Here is a 19,785-nt window from a genome sequence, read left to right on the forward strand (position 1 = left end):
CCATTTTTCTTGTGCTGGGAGGAAGGGGAAGGGGAAAGGGGAAAGGAAGGGGTTGTGACTCAAATATCATAGACTTCCACTGTTCTTGCAAGGTATAGTCGACTTTCTTGAATAAATGTATGCCCTTAGGACAACTTCTAGAGACTGTAAATGTGTGTGTGTGTGTGTGTGTGTGTGTGTGTGTGTGTGTGTGTATTTTCACCAGCTATGGCTGTTTCACTGGGGAGCTGGTCTATGGCGCTGGCGCTCCTCACACTGCTATCTTCTAAGTCTGAGAATCTTTTCATGTGCTGATTGATTTGTATTTCTTTGGGAAAGTGTCTATTCTCCAAAATGGGCAAATGATTTAATCCATTTTTAAATCAGGTTGTCTTTTTTATTGCTGAGTTGTAAGAGTTCTTTTTATATTCTACATACAAATCCTTTATCAGATATATGATTTGCCATTATTTTCTCCCATTTTGTGGTTTATCTAATTCTTCTACTCATATTTTCACTTACAAATAACTAAGACAGAAGGCTGCTAAACCTTAAAATGTTCTCAGTATCTTTCTTTCTTTAGATTAGAGGTAAAGAAAAAGCTACTACAGATGGAAAAGCCTAACTGACAAGTTCTGTGATCATTGGAGGCTAAACCAATGCAGAACCACCAGTGAGTTTGAGTGGGAAGATAAGGATGGGAGTGGAGGGGCTGTGGGAGGGAGAAGGGTCACTCAGGGATGTGGCTGTGCCCCTTGCATCCTGACAATGGATCCACCACTGCTCTACCAGTCTGTATTAGGGAAACATGAGCAAATGGCATCGTGTCTGTGCCAGTCACCAAGCACTGAGGAGAAGCTCTGGAAGGTGCTGCCTGAACCTGCCCTCTAGTCTTGCAAACGCTGAGGAGGAGCCACCAGCCTTGGACTATCTGTACTTCTTGCTAGAGCATGTGGGTCATTCCAGCCCTTCCCCAGAATGTCCATTCTCTCCACACCTTCTCCATTCCAAATGGGGATCCTTTGCCTCTCTTTTAGACTCCAGAGACATGCATAAAACCACAACACAGCTTTAGAAAACAAGGCAGACCTGTATTAGCCTAACACCTAAATTGAATGCAGCCTGCCATAAAGGAGGAATTACAGTCCTTCTAGAGGCCCAAGGTACCTGCAGCTCCCCATGACCAGTCCTGCCAAAGCCTTGTTTTTGTCAAAATGCCACCTTGGACTCTGCCTGAGAGTTCTGCTGCCCACCAAGAGGGATGGACAAAGTCTGTTTATCCAGAAACTTGGCAGGAGGTGTGGGTGAAGCAGCCTCTGAACAAAAGCATATTCTGAGATCCTGGTGGCTGTTGTCAGAGGAACACAGCAGAGAGGCAAACAGTTTGGGGTGAGGCAGCTGATAAACAAACAGGGAAGCACATTCAGGCCAGAGCAAGGGGAAGCCCCTGAGTCTCCTCTATCTGCTCTCTGGCAAGATCTACTTTCTGAAGCATTGACTGGAAATAGAAGTCTCGCTGGGCTGGCTGGAGCCAGAGGCCCCCACACCTTATCCCTTTTGGAATCTGCCAGAGGACAGTTCCAAGTATGGACTTGGATGATTAACTTGGTTAATATTCAGGCTATCTTGACAGTCTCCATGACTGCAAGCAATGTCCCAGGGCAGCCTGCAGGCCTGGTAGAAACAAACTCCACAAACCTGCCTATCACGAAAGGTTTTCCCCTTTTGTCCAGGCCTACCCAGACCCCAAGGGAGGTGCATCCTTGAGAGCCGCTAAGTGGCTAAGTGAAGTCCCACATAGTGGCAGCCACACGTGAGGGTTAGTCTGTTTCATATTCCCTTGCTTGCTGTTCTCAATGCCTCCCAGAAGCTCCCTGTTAGCAGGGGAAGAGGCCCTATCTTCCTCCACATAACCTGGCTCGCCTCTGGGCTATGGGTGGGGAATCAGTAAGTCCTACTGCTGTTCAGGCCCTGACCCCAGTTCCCAGGAAAGCACAAGGCTAGTGCCACCAGAGGTCCAGGCCCTTTGCTGGAGGCTCCATAGCCCCACTACCAGTGGGCTACCAGCAGCTCCACTCATGGGCTCCTACAGGGTGCAGCCCAGCTGCCGAAGAGGACAGGAGGCTCTACGGTGTGGCAGCAGCCCCGTCTTAGATCACTGGTGGCCTGCAAAGAAGGCTGGTCCTTAATATACAAGGTTCCCCCAGGGCCTCTGGAGCACAAGACCTGGCAGAAGTGGTATCCAGCTTAGAGGTGATTGCCTCAGTTTTCCTAGCCCATGGACTGATGGGAAGGTCAATATCCTAATGATGTTCCATGGAAGAAGAGGACAAGCTTGAGGCAAAGGCCAGCCCATGCTTAGCCCCTGGCCACCAGCCAGGATTACCTCTGCTGCTTGCCCTGTGGCCCTGCAGATGAACTTAGGCCCTCTCCAGAGCAGGGCATTTGTTGCCCTTCCTGCTCCTTTAGCCTCAGGGCAGGAGGCTGCTGGGCTTCCTCACACGCAGGGCCTCTTCTCTCTGAGGTCTTGGCCCTGAGGGCTATATATGAAGGGCCATGCCCATGGAGACTGAGATCTGACCCCTGCAGTAGGTCTCAGGGACGAAGACCCCAGCATCAGACACTCTGGGTTGCTTGGGGCCCCTCTTTCCCCAACAGAAGCTTCAGTCCCAACCCAGGTCGCACCAGTCCCTGCTTGTGTTCCTGCTCAACTGCTGCCCAATAGAAAACTTAGCAACGAGCTATGACTGGCACTCCTCCCGCAGGGGCAAACACAGACGCCTCTAGCCCTGACTCCAGAGACAGACAAAGGCCCTTACCCTGGATATCTACATTCTTTATCCTTAAAGTGAAAAAAACTTGGTTTGAGCTAGAATAACTGGAGCAACAAAATAAAGACCGATAGCATTAGTTTATAACTGATGAAATAAAATAAGTATGTATGAACCTGTACTGATATAAGTTAACAATTGCGTACATTAATAAATAGATGTGGAGGGGAAGCTCTTCTTCTTGGAAGAGTTCCAGTTAATAAATGTTGAAGGAATCAGAAAATGCAAAATCATCACTAGGCAAACTGCAGTAATAGTTGTTTCAGTCAAGGCCTAGTGATGAATGCTAAAATCAGTGGATAGAAATTTGAGGAGACACAGGATTTTGTATAATCTCGAAGTACCTCCCTTAAGATATTTATTAGTGACAGAGGAAAAAATAGTACCTTTACAGCAGAGAAATTCCATAGACACCAACTTGACAAATGATCAAGGTTAATATCACCAGTAATAAGACACATCAGCATCATGTACCCACTGGCACGATGCCCAGAGAATGCATCACTTCTATGGTATCATTACCAAAAAGTGTATAACGCAATCTAATTGTGAGAAAAATCATGCCAACCCAAACTGAGGAGCATTCATCAAAATACTCAGAAAAATGTCAAGATCATGAAAGATAAGGAAAGACTGAGGAACAGTCACAGATTGGAGACTGAGACATGACAACTAAATACAACATGGGATTTTGGATGGGATCCTACAATAGAAAAAGGGCAGTAGTAGAAAAACTGGTGAAATTCAAACAAAGTCTGTAGTCCAATTATTACTATTGTAACTAATGTTAATTTCCTGGTTTGGATAAATGCATAATGCGTATTTAAATTGTTAACATCAGAGAAAGCTGGATAAAGGGTATATATGAAATCTCTGTACTATTTTCAAACTTCTCTCTAAATCTAAAGTTATTTCAAAATAAAGTTAAAAAATAATGGCCAGGTGCGGTGGCTCACGCCTGTAATCCCAGCACTTTGGGAGGCAGAGGTGGGTGGATCGCTTTAGGTCAGGAGTTAGAGACCAGCCTGGCCAACATGGTGAAACCCCATCTCTACTAAAAATACAAAATCAAACAAACAAACAAACAAACAAACAAAGAACTAGCCGGGCATGGTGGTGAGCCCCTGTAATCCCAGCTACTTGGGAGGCTGAGGCAGGAGAATTGCTTGAACCCGGGAGGCAAAGGTTGCAGTGAGCCAAGACGGCACCATTGCACTCCTCCACCGCGGGCAACAAGAATGAAACTCATCTAAAAAAATAATAATAATAATAATAATAATAATAATAATAATAATAATAATTTGACTCTTAGTAACTGCACAGGATGAAAAACTTGGACTTCACAATCAACCCCTGAAGAAGGAAACTACCTTATACACATGCACACACACAGACGAATGCACTCATGCAAACCCCAACTCAGACACCTTATTGCTACCTCCTGGCATACTATGAAAGGCATTTCTACAGCAGAGCATGCCATCCTTGGTTCCTGGCTAACCCTGTCTGCCTGTGAAGAGGTGTTGGGGGGCAGTTCAGGCAGACTTGTCTGTCCCTAAGGATATGCCCATTGGGAGATCCTGGCACGGCGGTGGAAGGCAGAGACACAATCTGAGGACAGTCCCACTACCTGTGTTGTGCCAATTGGGATGCAGAGAACCTGCTCAGGGGCCCTGGGCTTGACCCTGTCCACTGGCACTGGCCAAGTCAGTATGGGTTTGGACTTGTGTTCTGTTCTCTGAGCCTTGGAACTGCCACTGTGGGGAGAGGGGCTTGGCCTCCAGCAAGTCCCATCACCTGTTACAGAGGCCACAACCTGGACTTTAGAACAGCTCCCACCATGCCCACTGTGCCCAGCCAGTGCAGAAGGCAAAGAGGGTGCTGAGGTCCTGCCCTTACCACTCCTTACTACCCACCTAGGAAGCCCATTTGCTGGTGCCATACTCTGTGCTGGCCACCGCCAGATGGGGCGTGGGGCATTCTCTCACTGAGTCCTCCCAACAACTCAGCTAAGGCGGCTTCGCTTATTATCCCCGTTTTGAAAACTGAGATAAAGTACACATAATATACAATTTACCATCTTAGCCATTTTTAAGTGTACAGTTCAGAAGCGTTCGCACTGTTGTGCAATCAATCTCCAACACTATTTTCATCTCACAAAACTGAAACTCTATACCCACGAAACAACTCCCTACTCCTTCCTTCTTCCAGTCCCTGGCAACCACCATTTACTTTCTGTTTCTGTGAGTGTGACTGCTCTTGAAGTGAAATCAGACAATAGTTTGGCTTATTTCACTAAGTGTAGTCTCCTCAAGGTTCATCCATGTTGTAGCATGTATCAGAATTTCCTTCCTTTTTAAAGCTGAATAATCGTCCTTTGTGCGCATATACCACATTATGTTTATCCATTTGTCTGTGGAAGGACACTTGGGTTGCTTTCACCTTTTGACTATTGTGAATAATGCTACCATAGACATGGTGCGCAAATGTCTCTTTGAGGCCCTGTTTCCATTATTTTGGACATATATCCAAAATTAGTTTTTTAATTTTTAATTTTTTTAGGGACCACCATATTATTTTCCGTAGTGGCTGCACCATTTTACACTCCCACTAGGAATGAACAAGGGTTCCAATTTCTCTACATCCTCACTAACACTTGTTATTTTCTGTGTTTAAAAAAACAACAACAACAACACTTTTTTAGAGGTGGGGTCACCCAGGCTGGAGTGCAGAGGTATGGTCATAGCTCACTGCAACCTCGAACTCTTGGGCCCAGGTGATCCTCCTGCCCCAGCCTCCTGAGAAGCTGGAACTACAGTCGCATGCCCTCATGCCTGGCTAATTTTTTTTTTTTTTTTTTAGAGATGGGGTCTTGCTATGTTGCCCAGGGCTGTCTTGAACTCCTGGCCTCAAGCAATCCTCCTGCCTTGGCTTCCCAAAGTGGATTTCTGGTGTTTTTTTTTTCTTTTTGTTTGTTTGTTTATTTTGTAGTAGCTATCTTAAAGGGTACAAAGTGGTACCTCATTATGGTTTTCATTCGCATTTCCCTATAGCGATGAGTGATGTTGAGCCTCTTTTCATCTGCTTGTACCCCTGATTTATAGACATGGAAACTGAGGTTTTCATCAGTGAAGTAACCTGCCTGGAGTCAGCCAGGTGGTTGGCAGTGGAGTCAAAACTGGCCCTCTATTGAGTCTGACTCCAGAACTCTGTGTGCCGCCGCTCCTCTGGGCAGAGCCATTCATCCATCCTGCTCACCCTGGTACTTGCTTCCTTCCCCCCTCCTCCCAACCACCAGAGCCCACAGAGCCCAGTTTTTTTTTTTTTTTTTTTTTTGAGACAGAGTCTGGCTCTGTCACCCAGGCTGGAGTGCTGTGGTGCGATCTCAGCTCACTGCAACCTCTGCCTCCCAGGTTCAAGTGATTCTCCTGCCTCAGCCTCCCGAGTAGCTGGGACTGCAGGGGTGCACCACCACTCCCAGATAATTTTTGTATTTTTAGTAAAGACAGGATTTCACCATGTTGGCCAGGCTAGTCTCAAACTCCTGACCTCAAGTAATCTGCTCGTCTCGGCCTCCCAAAGTACTGGGATTACAGGCATGAGCCACTGCGCCCGCCCCCTAGTTGCTTTTTATTTTACTCCCACCACTCAAAAAGGAAGCCAGGAAGGGAAAAGCTGCCGAAAAAAGCAAATCCTGGTGCATGCGTGTGAATGTGTGATGATGCACATCCTTAGAGGTCCCTGTGAACAGGGCACAACATGGGTAGCTATGGACTTGGAGGCCAGCAGATACCCACCCCTCACACCCTACAGTGAACAAAACCAGTGAGCAATGGAAAAGCAGACAGGTCAGCCCAGCTGCCAGGGAAGGCTGCCGCTTGTGGACCCAGCCTCCATAACAGGCACTGATAACACTTTCAGGAATCGACGTGGGATGGGCTGGCCCCAGTCTTAGCTGCTCCCAGGCCATGCTGTGGGCAGGGAGTGGGCAAGCACTACAGCCCTTGCTAGGGAAGCAAAGCCAGAGAGGCATGGCCACCTTAGGGCCCAGGGTAGGTATGGTGCCAGTGCTGGGGGGTCCAAAGGCAGTCCCTGGGCTGAGCCCACTTCCCACAGGTATCACAGATTCCACAGCCACCACGCCTAGCTGGCCACCATTCTCTTGCAGAGGAGAGTTTCACAACTTCCTCACTGGTCTTGTTTATCATAGCAGCTAGAGTGAGCTCTTTCCAAAAGCACGAACCTGGCCTTAGAATGCTTACTATTTCCTCACTGTCCTCCGAATAAAGTCAGCTCTTCAGTATATGTAGAAGGCCACTATGAACTAGTCCCTGTGGCCATTTCTAGTCTTATCTGTCGTATCTGTCATCCCTGGAGTTCCAGCCACTCTGATGTATGAGAATTCCATTCCCTGAATTTCCCATATTCTTGCCTAGACAGGCCTTGCTCACATTTTTGGACTCAGCTAAAATCGTATCACCCCTTCTTAGAGTATTTCCTCTGCTTATTGTCCCACAGAGAGGGTGATTTATTTATCCCAGGTCATATAGCAAGCAAGGCAGGACTTGAATTTGGGTTCCAGAACCCTATTGCTAACCAGGGTTAATGTTAGCCTTCTCAGTAACACAGCCAGTGTGTCCCATGGGCATCTGAAGGCAGGCTCCACACCCCAGATATCCACACCTTAGTGCCCAGCACAAGGCCAGACACAATGTCTGATGACTGCTATACTGTGCTGAGGGAAAGGGATAAGGGACTAGCAGAGGCCACTCAGGTTTTTCTTGGGAGGAGCACAAGGCGGAGGAGGGACTTAGCAGCAGGGAAATCCTGCCTGCCTGACCAATAGCAGGCAATGGCTCCATGAGGATGCTCTCCTCAGAAGGAAGGTGTTTCCTGGACCCAGGTCCTTACCAGATGTGAAGCAGGAGAAGCAGGGAAGTGTGTGTACATCCTCATTCCTGGAGCTTAGAAAACCTGCCACTAACCACGCAGGGTACTGAGGGGCTACAGCCCCTGCCTGCCAACTGACCCTGTGCTCAGAGAGGTCCCTGAGTGCCAGGGCTTCCAGCTGGGGTTTCGCCTTCTCTGTTTCCTTGCACCCAATGAGCCTCGGGAGGTCATCTGCTGTCTTAGAGAAACTGGGGCCTCAGGACAGGACCCCAAACCTCACAAGTATGTGGTACAGCAGTACACCTCCTGATGCCTCCAGAAGTCTATGGCCAATGAACAGACAAGATTTGGCCCCGCCCTGCCCAGTAACAAGGTCCCTCACACCCCTCCTCCCATGCCTGGCAGGAAGGTGACTCAAGCAGTGCGTCTGGGTAGCCTGGGGCTGCGCTTCCCCCAAGGCCACATCTAGGTTCTTGGGGAACTTCATTTGTTGTGAAAATCGGAAATGAAAAGACAGTTGGTGACAAACTCCCTTCTCCATCACCTCCTTATTGGACAGAAACGACCCAGGAATGCGCCTCATGTGAGTCCTATTCTTTCTTGGGGTGCACACCCGCTGCTGGAAGTATGAACAGCAGGTTTGAAGGGGAGGGGAGCGCTGACCCGGGCAGTGCGCAGGGAGTCTCAAGGGGGGCTGACGCAGAGGGAGGGTCAGGCACTCCCGGGTCCCCGGTCTCGGCCTGGCACCCACCTCAGTCACGACGGTGGACCAGTAGACGTCTTGGCTGAACTCCCAGCCATCCAGGCAGCTCTCCTGCTCCAGCTGTCCCAGGTCCACGTCGCGCCCCGGCTCTAGCCCGAGCGCCGAGAAGTTGGCGATGGTGGCGAGCCGGTAGCGGCGGCAGCTGTGGAGCACCTCGCGGCCGTCCCGCAGCCGCAGCGGCACACTGTTGTTGCGCCAGGCGCTGCTCAGGTTCGCGGCGTCAGGCACCCGGCAGCGGTGCTCTGGGGTCCCCGCCAGGAACACGACTGACATACCATTGAAGCCATTGGGGATGATGCTGGCGCTGAGCAGGAAGAAGATGAGCCGCTGGAAGGGCCCCCACTCGCCCAGGAAGGCGATCGCCTCGTCGTAGTCCCGCATGCTTCCCACTGCCGCTCCGAAACTTGCAACTACGGATGATGAGAGCGTTCTCGGGACAGTGTCGCGTAGCTGGGGGCTCCCCAAGGATGTCAGAACGTTCCCGGGGACAGGCAGGCTGTTGGAAATTGGGGCGCGCAGCCGGGGACCGGTCCTGGGAAACAGGCTGAGGGCGCTGGAGCGTTCCGGGAGCGGAGCTTGATGCCACTGTACACTTGGGACCGCACCCCCATCCCTGGCCCGGCGCTGGGAAGGGGAGGGCGCTGGGAAGGGGCTGGACTCCCGGCTGTCTCCGCCCAGTGCTCCGCGCGCCCGCCCGCCCTCAAGGACCTGACGGGGGCTTTCACGCTGGGCTCAGCCATTCCGCCCGCGTGCTGGGTGAGAAGCTCGCTCTCGGTTGTCCCCAGCCACCCCCGAGCGCTGATTCCTAGACCTGGGCCCCACGTGGGAGGGCGGGCGCAAGCGAGGAGCCGAGGCCGGAGAGCAAGGTCTCGGAGAGGTCGGCTCTCAACCTGCTGGGGTCGCGTCGCCCCGGGCCCAGACTCCGGCAGGGTTCCCTCCGCGGTCTCCTCTAATCTGGAGGCTGAGCTTAGGCGGCCACGCGGGGGGCGCGGAGGGGCGAGTCGGTGGAGTCCGTTCCCGGGAAACTTCTGCGGGCGGCGGAGCTGCAGGAGCGCGCCCTGTTCTGTGGCGCCCGGCGCAGGCAGCAGGCACACGCCGACAGGGAGCTCTTTTCCCACGAGTCCTAGGAGAGCTCCATTCGGTCACCCCTGGCGGCGCCCGGACAGCCAGGACCCTCACCTTGCACAGGGAAAACAGGCCCACAGCCTGGAAGGGATGAGCAAGGTCACACTACGTCAGAGATGGGCCCGGACCGGAGGGAGGGCGGGGGCAGGAGAAAACCGAGTGCCCGGGAGGCGAGTTTCCTCCCCCGCACGCCGGCGGAATGGCTGAGCCCAGCCTGGAAGCCCTCGCCGGGTCCATGGGCGGGCGGGCGCCAGGACATGGAGCCTGCCCATTGCGGGAGCACAGTCATGGAGGCACTGTCATCACTCTGGGTTCTGATTTTGAGCCCTTGCTCTCCTCACGCCCCCAGGGCGCTTTATCTTGTCAGGTTGCCAGAGCTTTCTCTGACTGGAAGGCTTTTGTTTGCAGAAGGGCCTGCTCCAGTCCAGGAACAGAGGGAGGGAGGGAGGGAAAGAGAAGGAGGAGATCCGATTTGGCGCTCAGACCCAGCAGGGTAACCAAAGCAGGGACCACGGCCTCCTTTTTTTTTTTTTTTTTTTTTTTTTTGCTCAGTGCCCAGACCTAAGGCCCGTCTGCTGTTGTGTGAGCTAGCCCAAGGCTGGAGCCTGAGCCCTGGGGTTCACGAGGCAGATAAAACTGACAGGGTGAAGAGCTCACCTCTCGGAGATTTTGCACAAGTGTGTTTGTTTCTTCAGGCCCCGTTTAAGAGGCGGAGGGACATTTCTGCCTCTTTTTGTGTAGCTTCCAGTCTGACCCCTCCTCTTAGGAGGACTTCCCACGCCCTTGGAACCTCAGTTTCCTACCTGTAATAAGACTATACATCCTGATGTGCTAGGACAGCTCTGATTTATGCCTATTAATCCAGTGAAATTATTAATAGAGCCTCCTGTATTTTCACAAGTATCCTTCTTCAAATGATATATTATGATCATTATCTTACTTAGCTTGGGTTTCATCTCCCTACTCTACCCCAAATAATAGAGCAAAGTTGGAGACAAGAACTTACATAAGGTCGTTTATTTTGAGTAGTGATACCATAAAACAGAAGCGAGGGACTAGGGAGGAGAGTGAACAGGGAGGGAGGTAAAGCCCACATAGACTGAAATTGAGATGGTTATTGGTGATGACCAGGATCAGTAAGAGTACTGTGTGAAGCCCTAGTGGAGCCTAAGAATAAAGGGAAAATTAGCAATACTGAGCCTGTCTTTACTTAAAATTTTGATATTGTGTTCATCATGGGTATTTGCATTAATTTCTATTTTTAAAAAATATTGCATTAAAGTATCTTGGTTACTGAATTTCTTGGTGCCTCCTTAAATTTGCACCAGAGACAACTGCCTTGCTCTTTTTCCTCCCCTCAGCCTTGTCTCAATCCCCATTGCTATGGGTTACTGAGGTTTAATCCCACTGGGGACTTCTAAAGAGCCATATAGAATGAGGAGGTATTTGTTTCCTAGTTCTGTCTCCATTGGTCAACTCCTTGCACTTCCAGGTTGTACATACGTGAGTGCTGAACAGATACCACTCAACTATTTGCCATTGCTCACAAGTGTATGTAAACCTCTATGTGGAATTGTTTTGTCCTCCATACAAAATGAATGAATAGGTATACTGCTTACAGCTTAGCTCACTGGGGGAATTTCCCTTCAAAGTTATTTAGGGCTACCCACTAAATGGAGCTATGTTAGAGGAACGATTTTTTTTTTTTTTTTTTTTAACTACTATCAATGTCTAAAGCTAATCCGTCTGTGAGTCAGGGCTGTTTTTCCCTTCATCAACTGGTTACAGAGAACTACCCACTAAGGCTGTAGGTCTGAGCTAAGACAGAAGGGTTGGTATAGCCGATAGCCGAGGTAGGTGTCATAGGAGTCTAAGCCACCTTTTGTTGACTTAAATGCACCCTATTGACCTGCTTAGTCCTGATCCTGAATTTACCATTCCTATTATATGATGGATTGCTGATAAGTCTGTTTTTTTTGTTGTTGTTGTTTTTTTTTTTTTTTTTTTTTTTTTTTGAGAGGGTCTCACTCTGTCACCCAGGCTGGAGTGCAGTGGCAAGATCACAGCTCACTGCAGCCTCAACCTCCCTAGGCTCAAGCGATCCTTCTACTTCAGCCTCCCAGGTTGCTGGGACTATAGGCAAACACCACCACGCCCAGCTAATTTTTTTTTTTTTTCTGTATTTTTTAGAGATGGGGTTTTGCCGTGTTGCCTCCTGGGCTCCTAGGCTCCTGGGCTCAAGTAATTCTCTGGCCTCAGCATCCTCCCAAAGTGCTGGGATTACAGGTGTGAGCCACCATGTCTGGCTTAAACCTGCCTAATCTTATGACATGATAGACTCTGACAATTCCTGGCTTACAATGGGTATCTCTGATTGCATAGACCCTTGATGTCCCATTGCTAGGCTCTCGGTTTTTATTGGGGCCAAACAGCTGTTTTTCGAAAGTCAGATAACTCTGCTGCATGGCCTTTCTCCAGAACTTTAGAGATCTGTGCTGAAACTCTTTTATTAGGGCATGTCAGAGACTCTGCATCGCAGCCTTATTCATCATGTATGCCTCTAGCCCCATTGTATAAGATGGATTATATGAACCAAATGGTAGAGAAGCTTGTACTCTAGTTGGACACACTGTACAGCTCCCTCCTGCTCTGGTTTTCACCTGAAACTGAGAGTCTTCAGGGGCACCCAATAGATGGGTCAGAAGAATACTCCACCAAGCACTATGCCTTAGTGCTGGAGGATACAGAGCTCAACAACTTGCCTTTACTTTACAGGGGATAACCTGGTATGACTACTGATCCCTGATAACTTTACCCATTTGTTTCAAAATAATATGGGATAGAAGAAGTTGGTGGGGATATAGATGAAATAATATGGGCTATGAATAGTGGTTCTAGGGATTCGTTTTACTAGTTTGTCTACTTTTACATCCATTTAACTTATTGTAGAACAAAAAGGTAAGAAAAAATTTGAACAATATGAATGCCCTGTATCTTCATATTTTTGTCTTCTATCCTTTGGCATGCACATGTCTTTACTAGGACATCTAGAGTTCTTGCTTCTTCTTGCTTACTAGGTCAAATTAGCATTAGGTCATCAACACAGTGGACTACCATGATGTTTAATGGAATATTGAGACAATCAAAGTTGCTAGATACTGTATTGTGACAGAGAGGAGAATTAACATAGCCCAGAGGCAAGAGAGTGAATATGTACTGCTATTATTCCCACATAAAAGCAAAGAGTTTTTCATCCTCCTGACTGAAGGATATTAAGAAGAAAATATTTGATGTTGAAATTAATCTCTGCAATACCACCCAGGATGTGGTTTTACTTCTCATTTAGTAAATTAGTAAGAAAGGTCAGGGTAAGTGTCAGGGGCTTTCATTTGGCCCTTCTTACCTTAATGGCTCTTAATAAAATAGGGAGTAAATGTTAGGGTACTGCCAGTTGCTAGAGTATCTGTCCCAGTTATTTACTTTGAGATAAGGAAATTAGTACAGTGTGAATCTTCAGACTTCTTGGATCTGTTTGCATGAGTACTCCATTTACCTGGCTTTCACGAGACTCTATCATGGGGGGACCATGATAGTGTTTCCCCTCAGCATTGATGCCAGCTCATACTCTGTACCTTTGAAAGTCTGGTTCTTTTTCTTCTCCCTGACCAGAGTTACTCTGGTAAAAGGCCACAGATCCCTCATGTGGAAAGACTGGGGAAATAATTATCTTGTCTACTTTTGGCAGCATTGGAGGGCTCTTCTATAAAAAGACTTGACCATTCCTTAAATCAATAGGCTCTGAGCCTGAGAACTGGCCTACATCGAGGAAATTTATGAGGAAATACTATTTCCCATTATGGCAGCTGGCATCTGCCTTCTGCTCAGGAGCTCTTGATTTTGGGGATTGCTGTTGTTATAGTCATGTAACACCCAGTCATCTGCCAATTTAGTTAACTCCTAGGGACACTATGGTCTATTAGCTATTGCCACAGATAGACCCTATAGGTGAAAGCATTCTGGTTGCCATTTGGTTTTATGGTAATTATTATATCTACCCTGCCTCTGTTGATTGTTACCCATCTGGTCTCTGCAATTCCAGAGTCCTACCATCCCCACTGACACTAAGGATTCCTCACTTTTACATGTTGTGTTACCTCAGTGAAAAGAGTGGCCTCTGGACTTCCCATGGGAATATAGTCTTCTAGTAGGTTCTCTGGTCTTGCATAATAACTACAATCTAACATGCTTATCCCTCTGAGCCTTCTGACTTCTTCGGTATTCTGCCAAGGAAGTTCTGGCGTCTCTACTTCATTTCCGAAGGTTGTAATTGTGTCCAAGTTTCAAAGAAGTGTCTCAGAAGCATGTCAGAATGGTTTTATGTATCCTTGCTTGGATGTTAATCCCTGAATAATGAGAGTGCCCCCAGATTGATACATTCTTACACCCCTCTCCTCATACCCCTGTTATCCCAGTTCCTGCCAGAACATAGGTCCTGTAATTTTTTCAGTGTATATGCTATTTGCTTATAAGTCAGATACTGTATTTCTCCACTTAGGCTGTGCTGAGACCTAACCCTGGTTATTGGTCTGCAGACAATGAAGGGAAGTAGGGGATATCAAGGAGAATAAGCATCACTTTGGGGCCACTTGCCTTAGGAGGAGTCTTGGCAGGATTCCAGGCAAGGAGAGGCTTGTCTCCTATAGCAGGAGAAAGATACCTGCTTCTACTGGCCTTGAAGGTTGAGGGGAATCCAGGAATTCAAAATTCTCACATTAATCTACTCAAATGTTCCCATTCTGTGTTCCAGGGTTCCATATGTTTCCTATGAGGGCCATGACTCCATTGTAGAAAGTAGAGCCATCACAGCTGTGAATCCCTTCCTTGCAGGTCTGCCTTCTAGGACCACTCTTATGTCGACTGTCTTAGCCCAGGTTTCCTCCTGAAAGCAAAGCCTGAGTCAAGAGTTTTTGTGTATATGATTTATTTGGGAATGGATCCAAAGGAACAGGAATAAGTGACTGGGGAGAGTAAAACAGGAAAGAAGGGAAGCCAATGTAAGAGTGCAGAGGCTGGGTGCAGTGGCTCACGCCTGTAATCCTAGCACTTTGGGAGGCCGAGGTGGGGGGATCATGAAGTGAGGAGTTCAAGACCAGCCTGGCCAAGATGGTGAAACCCCGTCTCTACTAAAAATACAAAAATTAGCCAGGCATGGTGGCGTGCACCTGTAATCCTAGCTACTCGGGAGGCTGAGGCAGAGAATTGCTTAAACCCGGGAGGCGGAGGTTGCAATGAGCCAAGATCGCGCCACTGCACTCCAGCCTGGGCAACAGAGTGAGACTCTGTCTCAAAAAAAAAAAAAGTGCAGAATCTCAGACCAGCCCGAAGAGCTGCAGCTGCCTTTTGCGCCCTCCCTGCGTTCCTCATCCTCCCTGCCGACATCATGCTCCAGTTCCTGCTTGAATTTACTTTGGCAATGTGATTGAAATGTATCCGGCTCAGAACTATGCCACGCCAAACCTGGGTAAAACACTTGAAGAAATGAAAAGGGGAATGCCAAGAAGAAACCCCCTAGTTCATGAGGCCGACTCCAGCACTGCCTTCTGGTTACACTGATTCCACCACTCTTAAGGGCCTCCTTTACCATCTCAACCAAAGCCTTTTGTTTTCATCTCCAACCTCAGCGATTTTCGTCTTGGCTAGACTCTGTGCTGCCTTAGGGCAGAAATGGGGCCACAAGTTGAGAACTACCTATGCAGTGTGACAGGTCCCCTGCCAGGTTATTTAAGGGTACATGTCCACTGCCTGAACCCTGAAGGCCAGTTCCACTTCCTTCCCTGAAGGAAGGCCAAGGCCATGGTGTCTAGCTGAGGAATAGATGTCCCTGAGAACCCAAACATCCTGGAGAATAGCTGAGAACCTACCAAGGGAAACAGTCCCAACACACACACATTGTAGGTAAAGAGACAGAAAATTAGCTTAGAGATGGAGGTGGCACAGATCTCTAAAGCTGTCCCGCTGCCATTCAGGAGTGCCTCATGCATAAATCCCAATAAACTCATCTACTAGCCAAGCTGAACTTGTCCCAGACATGCTTGGTCTCTTTGCTCCCTCCCAGTTTGGGGTAAGGTTTTTAAAAATACAATTCCAGGATTTTCTCATTACAGTTGGCGTCATGAGCAGGATCTGAGAAACCAATGGATGAATTAGGAAGGCGCATCTGCGGGGAGAATCCTAGGGCGATTGGCAATATGCGTGTGGGGTGGAGTTGCCTGACTGCTCAACCTTCACGGGCCACTGTGGACTCTGGGAAAACACTGGCAGAAACTGAATCACCTATTGTAAGAAGCTAAGATATTAAAATACGATAAAGATAATAAATGTGCTGTTGTTGCAATAAGGGTAGCTACTGAGAAATCATGAGAGCAGGAAAGGGAGAAAGGGTAAAAACTCCTGCAGAGGGGCAAAGGCATGCCAGGTTTTCTAGGACACCAGCAGGTTACATATTATGGCCTATTCTTGTGCATGTTCTAAAACTGATGGGCAAATAACAAAAACAAAAAATTCAGAGCTCAAATGGTTAACCTGCAACTATATATAGAGTTAAATAGTATCTTCGGATGCTCTCTGTTTCTCTTTCCTTTTCCACATGCTTTGAATCTGCTGTTATTAAGCCACCAGTGTTGAGATAAAACTCACGGTTTATGGTAACACTAATTCAAGGTTATTTGGAGATTTTGTTTTTCTTATACAATTAAGCCAGTTCTAGTTAAAATATGAACAATAAAACTCATTCGAAACCAAAAAAAAAAAAAAAAAAAAAGGAAAAAACAGGTTTTTAAAAGTCAAGCTGCTATGGAAACTGCTTTACCCCAAATTTTGATCCACAGCTTTCCTTGGATTACCTATTGGGGAAAATAGAGTTTAGTCATAACAGGTCCCAATTTTGTCAAAAGTAATTTGGGTCCAACAGTCTTTTGTAAAAATAACAAATTTATTATACAGTCTCATGGCTAGAGTTCTGAAGTAAAAGTATCAGATCTTTGTGTATGTATATATACACATGTTTAAATACATTATATATGTGCATGTATTATATGTCCTAACATGCTACCAAATAAAATTATAAATAAATGGGTATAAAGTCCAAATGCTTTTCAAGTTCACATGAATTCAACAATCTGTGGTAAATAAGTTGGCTTTTAAATTATTGGTAAATAAAAATAAAGATATCTTCAAAAGTGTCAGCATACATTTTTTCTGAGTCTACTGATAAAAAACATTTTATATTTGCCTCTGCTAGATACTTGAAGGTGTCAGGGTTTTACATGAAAGTTAGAAGACTGTAAACCCAGCCAAAAATAAAATGATCTTTGTATGACTTTTTTGATAAGCAAGACTAATTTGATATTGTTGGTTTAATGAAAACAACTTAATTTTCTGAGTTATCAGCAAGAATCCCCATGTGTTTAACTTTAAGGCTCTTGTTTAGATGAACACCTGATATTCACAAGCTATGAAAATGGTTAACAGGGAGATAACTTGCAATGATGATTAGCTTTGTTGACTCTCTTGGTTCTCACAAGTAATGTAGATAAACTACTAAAAATGAATAAACTGAGTAAATGAGATAAATGTGTGTAGGTTAAACTTCTGTATAGTTTAAAATCTTAAAATTATTTTAGGTCCTCAATGAATGTCTAAGGCATTTCCAATTTGAAAAGGGTTATGATATGGGGGAGGTATTTGTGGACCTTAACGAGCTAGATAAAAACAAGGACCGGCCAGGTGCAGTGGCTCACACCTGTAATCCCAGCTTTTTGGGAGTCTGAGGCGGGCGAATCACGAGGTCAAGAGATCAAGACCATCCTGGCCAACATGGTGAACCCCCATCTCTACTAAAAATACAAAAATTAGCTGGGCGTGGTGGTGCGTGCCTATAGTCCCAGCTGCTCGGGAGGCTGAGGCAAGAGAACCTCTTGAACCTGGGAGCCAGAGGTTGCAGTGAGCCGAGATCATGCCACTGCACTCCAGGGTGGTGACAGAGTGAGACTCTTTCAAAAAAACAAAACAAAACAAAACAAGGACCAAGTCCAGAAAATATCAAAGAACAAAAAGGGGATGGGCCAACTGAATGCCTGTACACTTGCCCTGGTATAGGCAGGCAATTAACATGAAACAATACCACCTGCCAGGGATGCTTTGAAATCGCCTGAACAATCCAGGAATTACATAAGGCACAAATAGTTCGGAGCACCTACAACAGCCCTATGTGGCCTGCGAAGAAGCCAGATGATGCCTAGAAGCCAGATGATGCCTAGAAAATGACAGTAAACTACCATGAGCTAAACAGCTAAACAGAGAGATGCCACCTGTATCACAAACAGAGTGATGTACCCAGTATTGCTCAACTGCTAAAGCAAAATGGTCCTTAAGCTGGGAAATGTCCATGCTGTGATTAATTTGGCTAATGCCTTTTAAAGTATTTCTTCAGCAGAAGATTCACAGGAGCAGTTTGCCTTCATTTGGGAGGGTGTACAATGGACTTTCCGGGTGCTACCACAAGAGTATCTGTGCAGCCCCACCATCTTTCATGATATGATTGCACAGGACCTATCTAGACTTTTTTGCCTACCTCAGTCTTCCTGTTTTACCATACCGATAATATAATGTTAACCCCAGAATCTCTTACAAATCTGGAGACTGCCCTGCCTACCATCTTAGACAGCCTAAAGGACAGGGAATGGGAAGTCAACCCCCCAAAGATACAAGGGCCCAGTGTAGCCATCAAATTCCTAGGAATTACCTGGCTGGGTAAGACACAAAACATACCCAGAGCTGTTACTGATAAGATAGCACAGCAGCCTATTCCTCAGACAATAAAGCAACTTCATATTTTCCTCGGTTTATTAGGCTACTGGAAAATATTCATCCCTTATTTAACACAAACCCTCCGGCCTTTACACACCCTAGTAAAAGGGATGCAAAGTGGGACTGGACACATATAGAGCAAGAGGCATTTGACAAAGCGAAAATGTTGGTAAAACAAGCCCAAGCCTTAGGTGCCCCACAGCCACAGCACCCTTTTGTATTAGAAGTCACTAGAGATACCACAGGGATGAAATGGTGTCTGTGGCAAAAGCAACCAACAGTAATGGTACTTGTAAGGTTTGGTCTCAATTATGGAAGGGAGCAGAATCCCACTCTATAGTCCCAGAGCAACAACTCTGGCTGTATATAGGGCATTGCAACAAATGGAGGCCATCACCAGAAAGCAAACCATCACAATAAAAAGTGCCACTCCTATAAAAGGGGAGATGGAGGGCCTTCTAGCCAAGCCCACCCCTGGGTTAATACAATCACACACTCTGCTGAAGTGGCATGCCTATCTACAACAGGGGGTGTCTTGTCCATGAGTCCTAGTCTAAGTCAGGCACCACAGAAAATGCTCAGACTCATCCACTTTGAACAAGTGGAAGGGGCCGACATGACAATGAATCTACCTACTAGGCCAACCACCATATATGAAGGGATCCCATTGATAACTACTAGGGTCTAATACACTGATGGGTCTAGCAAAGGCACCCAACACCAATGGTTGGCAATCATGGTGAAAATGGACACTGACAATTTATGGTTTGAATGGGAATTAGGAAAAAGCAGTCAATGGGCCATGCTACAGGGAGTTTGGATACTCATCACCCACCAACCCTGGCCATCCGTCATTTCCACAGATAATTGGATTACATACAGAGGCCTTACCATGTGGATCAATCAGTGTGCCACAGACAACTGGCAAGTTTGGGGCAGGCTCCTCTGGGGAATGTCCATGTGGCAAGACATCCACATCAGGTTACAGGAAAGGGATATCCATCTTGTGATGTACCATATGGATGCACATAACCCCAAACCACCTCCTGGAAATCAAAAGGTGAATGCCCTTACTCACTCACATGCAGGCAATTTGCCCAAGCCCATCCGAGGAAACTCCCGTATGTGTACATCATAAAAATGACCACCAGGGGCAATCACAGAGTGGCCCATAGCAAAGGCAGCAGACATCCCTATCCAATATGCAAATGTTTTGGCAGCTGTTCAGACCATGAGATCTGCTCACAACTGCCACCTAGAAAGATTCCCTCCACACCAGGTCACATACATCAAGCCATACAAACTATGTAAGCCTGGCAAGTCAATTAT

At 47.1% G+C, this 19,785-nt stretch overlaps 1 protein-coding gene, 1 long non-coding RNA gene and 1 pseudogene across 3 annotated transcripts in view; 2 read left to right on the forward strand and 1 right to left on the reverse strand.

The window, feature by feature from the left end:
- The window catches only part of SLC22A4 (solute carrier family 22 member 4), a 49,417-nt gene extending 39,745 nt beyond the window's left edge, over positions 1 to 9,672 (reverse strand). For both annotated transcript variants that reach the window (XM_008014360.3, XM_008014361.3), the window contains exon 1: positions 8,452 to 9,672. In XM_008014360.3, the coding sequence (XP_008012551.1) occupies positions 8,452 to 8,844 (393 nt within the window). In that variant the 5' untranslated portion in view covers positions 8,845 to 9,672. The remainder of the gene's footprint in view (positions 1 to 8,451) is intronic.
- Positions 7,897 to 16,826, forward strand: LOC140709975 (uncharacterized). The gene is made up of 2 exons (XR_012090862.1): positions 7,897 to 8,283; positions 15,753 to 16,826. It is a non-coding gene; the product is annotated as an uncharacterized lncRNA (long non-coding RNA).
- Positions 10,135 to 16,826, forward strand: LOC140709974 (short transmembrane mitochondrial protein 1-like; annotated as a pseudogene).
- Positions 16,827 to 19,785: the final 2,959 nt, after the last annotated feature.

Source organism: Chlorocebus sabaeus, chromosome 23, assembly GCF_047675955.1.
Source record: "Chlorocebus sabaeus isolate Y175 chromosome 23, mChlSab1.0.hap1, whole genome shotgun sequence".
NCBI lineage: Eukaryota > Metazoa > Chordata > Mammalia > Primates > Cercopithecidae > Chlorocebus > Chlorocebus sabaeus.